Source organism: Glycine max, chromosome 17 (assembly GCF_000004515.6).
Source record: "Glycine max cultivar Williams 82 chromosome 17, Glycine_max_v4.0, whole genome shotgun sequence".
NCBI lineage: Eukaryota > Viridiplantae > Streptophyta > Magnoliopsida > Fabales > Fabaceae > Glycine > Glycine max.
The window spans coordinates 10,753,019-10,762,709 of record NC_038253.2 but is presented as its reverse complement, the minus strand read 5'-3'; the positions used below and the strand labels follow the sequence as shown (position 1 = coordinate 10,762,709).

The window sequence follows — 9,691 nt, the reverse complement described above, 5'->3', positions numbered from 1 at the left end:
AACCGTTCAGTTTTGAAAAACGTTGCAACATTCTTCACTGATAACCAATTGGAAACGACATAATACAATCCTTGTGGGTGTTAGACTATGGTGTGAGTTGGCTAATCCTATTGTTTTCTTTTGGGAGTGTTATGATGAGCACCACTAAGAACTTATGCTGATGGGGACATATCAGGTCCAGGGGTATATCATGATTCGGAATGGTCCTTAAATCGCATTTACCGAGTGTGCATACACTCTGCTTCTAGTGTATCTTTTTCAGTTTGTCATCAGCTAAAATAATGATATAAGTGAAAAAAAGTATAAATAGAAAACACTTTTCCCATCTACAATTAATGCGGTCTCCATTAAGATTTCATTTCAGTTAAAATAAATTGTCAAAAGCTAGCTAGTTTGGGCGTTTATTTGTTGCCACATACATTACATCACAATTCACAATCACGAAATGGAAAGAAAAAAAGAAGAAGAAAATAAGATGATTTCTCCATCATTCCAGGAATATGTTCAAGCCATTTGATGAGTGGCTATGAAGATAAATCGTTGAAATATTATTGGTCTTTTAGATAGAGACATGGTTTCAAGAGACTCATGAGTGGTGTCTTGAGCTTGATTCGATTTAAATTTTTGAACATTTCGATTCCATTCAAAATTTTGATTATATTATATTTTTTATTTTCTTTTTTTGTGAGTTATTACTTATTAATAATATGATAAATAAATATACTAATAAAACACAAACTAAATAATTAACCAAATTAAAAGTTCAAATAATTTTCACTTAGTTACCTCTCTTTCTTTGTGGTTGCCAATCTCAAACAAGAAAACAAAACACTTTTATCTCTTTTCATTGTTTATTCTTGTGTTGTCTCAAACAGTTATAGCTGATAATGGTAAGTGAACGACTACAATTCAAAAGAAATTAACAGTTTGTCAGGAACTAATGAAAAAGTTTATATTGTTAACTAATAAGGTATCATTATTAGTATACTTTCTTTTGAGACAATTACAACTTTTTAAGAAAATTAATATAACTGTACTCATGTAATAATTTATTTTCGTTAGTTCATTGATAACCAATGGAAAAAACGAGGTTGATTCATCTTTTTCCAAGGATAGATTTCCATTCAGATGTACTTTCTTATTTGATTTCTTAGATTTTTTAATTAGATATCGAACCAATTCATTACTTTTTCAGACATCTGATTTGATCTTATTTCTATATATGTGAATGTGACTACATTTTTTCTAGGTAAGATAGCGATGTCGTTTTTGCAATAAAAAATGAAAGCATATTTGGATTATATAATTTTTAAAAAGTACATATATTTACGATAATTGCGTGAGACGATTTGAAAAATATTATTTCTTAAAAAAAAACAACCAAACAATCATGCACAATAGTATTTGTTTCACTCCTTTAAAAAAGAAAAATCGTTCCACAAAAATGGACATGATAATTCTAAACTGAAATAATGTATAGCAGCAGAAAATAAAAATTCTAAACTGAAATGTATAGCAGCATTTTTTTTGCAACTAAATATATAACTCTCCTTTGATGTGATGAAAGCTTTGACAGGATGATGTTAGACAGGAAAATGAAACTGGAAAACTGAAAAAAGGCGGGGTTTGGGGGACACAGTCACACAGCAAAACGAAATTTTACATTATCATTCTTTTAATGATTTTATATTATTATTTAACTATAAATTAATATGTATAATAAATTTGTTAATTTTTATAACATATATTTTAAAAATTATACTAATAATCATTATTTTATTGATGGACAATATAAATCATTTTATTTTACACTGACACTTGTTAAACTCAGATTAATGTGTTTCCACCAGATAAATAGCAAATTATTATAAGATAAAACTTAAATACAATCTAGTGCTTTATTTGTTAATTCTTAATTAAAGTTGGAATTCTTCCATGCCACTTATTGTCCCACCTTCTGGCTCAAAATTCGTGGTTATTAATAATCTCTTCCTCTCACTTCTCTGACTTCTCTTTCCTCTAAGTCTCTATCTATCTATCTCTAATGTGACAGAAAAACAGGAAATGAGAGAATACAAGTGAACTTGTAATCACAAAAGATTTTACCATTATTTTCAAAGTAGACTTCTTTGTACAATATGTTTCTGCACTCACTAGACATTTCCCATTTGTTATGTCCCTACCGTACACATAAATACATGCAGCATTTAATTAGAAGAAGAAAGTACGTACGTACTGTGCCATTTTGATGATGATTTGGTTTTGCTTTGCTATCAATTTTGTGTTTTGGTTGGCGAGGAACCTCACAAGAGGAAACGTTCACCTTCCACCTTCCGAGAGAAACATTTTTGTAAAATACTAGGTAGATAAAATTCAACACCAAGAACCTAAATTTGAGCCCGTGGTATTTTGTCACATTTATAGATTTGATATCTTACCCTTAATTTTCTTTCATAGACAATTAAATTCCCGTGCTAATGCCCCTCTTCCTTCATTCCTATCGTTTGCAGTGCATGTGACTCTATCTCGTTGAAACAGGTAAACCCAAAATCATGAATACCAAAGTCTTGACAGTCCAATAACCAAGCACAATTATCCTCCCAAGATGGTAACAAACCCATGTTATTACTAGTATTCTCAAGGTTAGGTGTTGTGTCCCATAATGCTTCCACCAGAGGAGTTTCATCCAGCCACATGCTGTTTAATAGAGAATCGTCGCTGCAAATGCTATCTAGCAAAAGTGAATCATCCCCAGAAGAATTTTCAGCTTGTGATGAACTTGAATTCTCCTCTGAGTTGAGAAGAATCCCTTCAGTTTCTTTGACCTGATCATCAAGGTTATTGCCAGGTTGCGGCAAATGCTCTGCAGGGGAGGATGAACTATCCTGAGAAGATGCTGCAGCTTGTTTTTTGAGAGGCTCATGAGTAACGGGATCAATACCTATCTTAAGGAGTTTTTTCTTGATATGGGTGTTCCAATGATTTTTAATCTCATTGTCTGTTCTTCCGGGTAACCTGGCAGCAATCTTGGACCACCTGAGACAGCAATCAACCATATATTGAAATCCATTATACACAAAGATTGATGTGAATGTCTTTCTTGATCACAAAGACATGTACCAATCATATCAAACAAGTAATTGCTTTAGTTAATTCTAACATCTTCAACTGAATTATCATTATCTATCTAGTAACTAACGGCAATTTTTATTATTCTTCAACAAATATCAGTTCCGATGATGTGGAGTAACATTTTAGCTTGAACATAATTACGCAGGTCAATGAAGTTCTTCCCTTTCAAATTATACATACCATTTGGTATGCATGTATGAAAAATTAACATACGCAAAGTAAACAGTAGACGAGAATTTGAGAACAGATAAGAAGCTCCTACTATCTTGAAATTTATAAATATATGTTAGTATATCTATTAGTAAACCAGACAAGTATTCAATTGCTTCAGCCTCAAGTAGCCTTTGTTTCAAGCATGGTTTTTAATGCCGTTACCTTCTTCAACATTATTAATGGTTTTAACTTGAAGTCACAGTATTTTAAGGACTAAGCTCCTTCCAATATAATTTTGGAAAAGCCAAACTAACAAGCAGGGATCATTAATTGTTGAACATAGGACAAACAAACCCATGGTAATTCTTGTGTGAATACATTGTATACAGGCACAGACACTTAAAAGTACAAGATGTACAAAATAAATAAATAACAAAAAATCCATTTTTTCATACTTATAAAAACTGTGTTCACGAAAGAATTGTTCACAAAGAGAAGGCAATGCATGTAGCCAAGCTTGTGAAGAATAAAAAACCTGTTGCCAAGACGGGCATGGAGATCAATAACAAGTTGCTCCTCTGCCTCTGTGAGTAGCCCTCTCTTCAAGTCTGGACGAAGATAATTCGTCCAACGAAGGCGACAACTCTTGCCACAGCGCTTGAGGCCAGCGAGCTTTGGCACGGCGCGCCAACAGCATTGGCCATTGGTGAGAATGAAGTTGATGAGCTTCTTGTCTTCCTCAGCAGTCCATGGACCCTTCTTCACCCCAAGTTTGTCACAGCAGGGTTGCCTTCCCATAGCACTAACACAAAAACAACACCACTTCCTAGCTAGCTGACCAATATTGCAATTCCCCAAACTAAATGCAAAAGTCTTACCAACACTAGCTTGTAATGAGTAATGACCCAAAAAGCCCCACACCCCACCCACCTTTATATAAAGCCCTCTCCTTTTCTTGTCTAAATTATTAATTACATATACGTGCAATAAAATCATGCATCAAGAGAATATATTTTATTTTTTAAAAAAAGGGGGTCTCAGGAGGCAGGGATAAACAGAAGAAGGTTGAGGGCTCCACCATGGGTTGTGAAAGGTACGTTGGAACTAATATGGGGTTTTCTGGTGTTTTTAGCTACACAAAATGTGTGACGCTGAAAGATGTGTGACCCAAAGGCAGAACACTATATGTAAGCACCTCAAAGAAGTATAAAAATTAATGTGCAAAATATACCTTTTTAAAATTTTCCATTACGAAATATGCAAAATCCACTGCCCTGATTTCACTCTTACTCCACCATTTCGTCATCACCACGTTTACGTGTCCCCTTAGCTTCAGGTTATGGTACGGTGAGGGCGATTGCCATCTATAAGTCTTGAAACTCTAGTTCTTTGATGTGCTCCAAGAAAACTGATCCAACGCTGCAAAATCATCACATCAAATAGGGACAACTAGGTGCCCTTAATTCAAAAGAGCTTATAGGCATTCCTGATATACAAGATTGGACAACGATCTATAGAGATTCCAAAGCCACAAGTTTGTAATTTTCTCCCTCTTTTCCACCTTTGCTTGTGTCCACGAAACTGGTTATCATTAATGAAAGTTGTGGAAATTTTACTGAGACAAACGTATGTGCCAAACCAATTGTGGAAAGAGTCCAATTAGCCACGTCTTTAGCATGTTTGGAAGGATGACTATAGGGGCTCGAGAATAAAGGTTAAGATTAATTTTACTAGTCATACCTGCGAAGAGGGTGAAAGTCTTGCAGATGTGCTAAAAGGGATTGATATTGACGCCCCAATGAGAAAGCATTGATGTATTTAGGTAATGTTCAGTTGCAGCATACGCTAGTTGAAGCAAAAATGCAAACGATAAGGAATGCATCCCTTGTAAATCTTATATGGAATAATGTTATATCAATACTTATTTTCTTTCAAGTTTTCTTCTTGTTATTTTACAGGAATTTACCTTGTTTTAGTTAGGTAAAATCATTATGCATGATAAAATTCTTTTTTTAAATATTTAGCATAACAGCATACTCAGAATTCGTACATGAGATTACTAATTAAATTGGAACAACCTCGTACCTCGTACCAATTGATCCATGTGTTTGGAAAATCTATTTTTTACTTCATCGAACAGAATAGATAAAGGGTGCTGAGAGTCATATTTGGGAATAAACAATCAAATGTGAACAGACAACAGAGGAAGGAACATATGTTTCCAAAACTGAACCACGGAAAACCTTAGCAGATATGATCAAGAAAAACCCTCTCGACCCTGGCACACTAGTGAACACTTGATCACAAGGTTCCATATCATTTCATGAATAAAGAATTGATTCTTAAATGCTAAAATTATTATGTAAAAGCTAGCTAATGAATTATTGATGTATATAAGACGGCTAATCATTATTAAATCTGGATTAGATTTTTCTATATTCAACATGTATATTATTTTCACAAGCTAGATATGATCATTAGCTGGATATGTATAAAGTTCGATCACAATCTTGGTTTGATATCTTTGACACGCGGACTGGGCATGAACTTGTTGATTCTAACGCGAATAATTAAACAGGCCGTTGTGTTTCGGCTACCTACGCCTAATTATTTCTAGACAGTTCCATTCTCAGATCAGTTTCGTAACAGATTGGTTGATGGATTAAGCATTGAGCATTCGAATACGTTTCCTTTTTTTTTATACAAGCGCATGTCTAGAGTGCTTTCTAATCTTTACCTAACCATTAAAGAAAAGGAATCACGAACGAGTAATTGGCATAATTGTACATCGTGAACCATGCACACCAAGGAAAAAAGGTGATCATTACTCTCTGACACCATCATAAACTAGTCAAGAGACATTTTTACATACACTTGGTATATACGACTTCTAAGCACAATATCACTTAAAACCTGAGATATGATCATTGTTGTTAAAAGAGTATAATTTCTAGTATAAATTTTTAGACTCTCAACCAATAAAAAATTATAGTAAAGTTATTAATAATCCTACTATATGACAATTTATAATCGGAAAAAATCACCAAAAAGAAAATTCGGGTAATAATATAAAACCTTTTACAAAATCAGTATATGCACTATTTATTCTTGTTAACAATATTTGACACAAAGATTTACGCACAGTTTGGATACACTAAATGTAGACAAGAAATTCTTCCAAATAAAACATTGTCTTTTCTCGTGTGTTTAGAGTGCATGTATATATCCTTCACGGGATGAAAATGCCATTTTCCAAATAAGAATTTATTCGTAGGAGTAATCATTTTCGAGGCAGAAATTAATATCCACATTATAACGAGATTAACTCTTATAACAATTTTTTTTTTCTATATGGTAAATTCTAACTCAAAACGGTATTTAATAGAAATATATATATTAAACATGTACCCGAGATATGGTGCTTATAAATGATCAGTGGTTTCGACTGTTAAATGATATGAGATTTTGTAACTAATAAAATAAGTTTTCAATTTGTAAGCATCATTTTTAGATGGACTTAACTTTTTTGCTGTCATTTTTTATAATGTCCCTATACTGTCTCATTAAAATAACAATACATCACAATTTTGTTAATATTTAATGATGATATTTAATTTTTAAAATTATGAAAACTGTATAATTTTAAAGGACAACATAAAAAAAGACAACAAAGAAATTAAATTATTTTTAAATTATTTATATCCGATATTGTTTGCTTAGATACTCAATTGATCATCACAATTTTATCTTTACTAAAAAATATGTACTCCGGATATTATCCGCATAAAAGGTGTTCATAAACTACTTGTGACCTCAACCGCTCAACTTATGAAACTTTGTAACTATGAGAACATGTACTATTTGAATAATTCCCACATGATAATATATGCATTTCCTTATGATAAATCATAAATCTGATAGTGATCGAGAGACTTCAAATATAACATTTATTAGATCACCCACGCGGCACTTGTCGGGACCAGTTACCAACCCAAAATTTCGGTCTCTTGACTTGTAGGCCTTTAGTATTTGTGGGCATGGGTGGACCCTTTTTCCCCGTCTAAGCTTCACAATCACACTTTATTGCTTATGTATGCAATATCTTAAAGAAAAAAAAAATGCATTCTTATCATCATAAAAATCATTATGGATTCAACTAGTGACGAAACCCGTCAATGAAATTTGTGAATAAATACTGTTGCAAAAGTTTAAAGTCAAATTTGCCAACATTTTTAGTTTGAGCACCAATGATTTCTTTGTAATTCTTCTATTTAACCCAATTAAACTAATTGTACTGGGTAATTTAATATTGCATTTCATTGTACTACAATTAATTATTTTCAAAAGAAACTAATTGTAGAGCAATTTGATCTTAGCTTATTCAAAATATCCAATTTAGAGAGCTACGTGTCCAAAATCGAATCTCGTGAGATATCACCCTGCTTTCGTGATCTGTAGGAGCCATACACGTATAATTTCCGCATATTGAAGCAGACATAGAATAATGAAACTTCAATATCACTGTTGTACAATGTTACGAGGTTAAGCTATATATTTAATTTCACACTTCATTGCGTGTGTAGCCCTCATGATCCGCCAAAGCATCTTGTTATAAGCTGATCAAATCAAGAAAAAAAAGGAGTTCCTTACTTTAATCAATTAAGATTAGCGAGAAAATTAAGATAACATCAGTTACACGGATTATCACTGAGTACTCATTATGGAAGTTAGGTACAAAGACGTAGAGTGGTATGTATAAGCTAATTCATTGCTTGCAAGTTGGAGCTGTCCGCACCCATTACTGTAGAGGTTGTGAGTTCATTATCAGATTCTCCACTTTGACGGTTGCCCTAACATCCTCACACCACTTCAACTTCAACTTCGATATTTTGTTCCTTTTTTTAATTTCCTTTGGAACACTAGTCTAAAATAGCTTTTTGTTGCACGATATATACATTTATGATTCATAAATAATATTTATTGAAATGCATGACAACTAATATATATAATTTAATCATCATGCATGATAATATAAACTAGTGTTATATTATTATTTAATCATAAATTACCGTTGTTAATATGACTTTTAAATATAATTATCATCAAAATCAATAAAGATAAATTATAATTGATGATCATAATATAAAATTATTTTATAGTATCAATGCACAATATATATAGTTAAAGAAATGAAAATAATATATCATGTTTACATTTTTTATATAAAAAACTGTGCCAAAAAAAAGTTGAGATAAAAGTTCCAAATCCAATTAATTAGAATTACAAGAAGTACCATATAATTAAACGACTTGGATTGAGGGTAAGGATTGTTGTTGTTTTTTTTAGGGAGGGTAAGCCGGGAAGGATTGTTGTTGTTTACATGGGTAAGGATTGTTGTAACGTTGTAGGCTTTAGGTCTTAAGTCACGACTATTCTCCATAATCTTATTTCTTGACAACAGTGCATGTAGATGAAAGCTACCTACAAAGATATGCAGCCGCTAAATTAAATTAGTATATATTGAGAGAAGGGTAGACTACTGTGCTCTTATTTATGGAGGGTATGCCCTTTATGATGGCTTATCGAGTGGAGTTCTTGGAAAATAAGAAAGTTACTTTTAAAGCGGTAAACTATAGATAATATGTGGTCTTATACTTTCAGAGTGAATAAAATTTTGCAATTAAGATCTTTAGAGACATTAGTTCACAATAGTTGTCTCTCAACTGAACAAATATTGAAAATATCTTTATACGATAATGAGAATGTTTAATTTTAATCGTTAAATTAAAATAACAAATTTTAGATTATGATACATAAGAATTCTATTTAAAATACCGTGTAACTATCAAAATTTTCAAAGATATAATTTTAAAAGTTAAATTTTAGAAAATTATATGTAAACTTAATGAAATGGTAATTTTGTCACTTTGGATATGATTTATATTATATTTTATCATTATCTTATTTGTTATTTTGTTAGATGATGAACATCAAACATTGGATAAAATTAATGTTTATTATATTCTTATTATATTATATTTTTATCTTCTTCTCATATCTAATAATATTTTACCCATTGAATGAGTTTTACTATTCTTTATTTTAGAAGCTAAAAATTTATCAAACACATCCTAAGAGCAATATTATATTACACATTTTCTTAAAACTTTATAAAAAAAAATATAAGGATTATTTGATACTTATCATATACTCCAACGGAGTAAATAAGAAAGAAGTAGTTGAAAAATATTATAGAAAAAATTATTTATTCTAAAAAGATTGGTCCAAATGATGTCGAAGTTTCAACGCCGTCAGAAGTAAACCATTAAACATCACTTATATTAGTACTACACAATTAAACAAACGGAGTATTTTCTATTTTTGTTTAGAGTCTAGCAAACCAATT

The 9,691-nt window shown here is 31.7% G+C and overlaps 1 protein-coding gene across 1 annotated transcript; it reads right to left on the bottom strand.

Annotated features, from left to right (window-relative positions):
* Positions 1 to 2,087: 2,087 nt before the first annotated feature.
* On the bottom strand, positions 2,088 to 4,205 carry LOC100786965 (MYB-like transcription factor ODO1). The gene is made up of 2 exons (XM_014769380.3): positions 3,821 to 4,205; positions 2,088 to 3,036 (listed from the first exon to the last, which is right to left on the bottom strand). The coding sequence occupies exons 1-2, from the start codon at positions 4,081 to 4,083 to the stop codon at positions 2,475 to 2,477; spliced, it is 825 nt and encodes a 274-aa protein (XP_014624866.2). The 5' UTR covers positions 4,084 to 4,205; the 3' UTR covers positions 2,088 to 2,474.
* Positions 4,206 to 9,691: the final 5,486 nt, after the last annotated feature.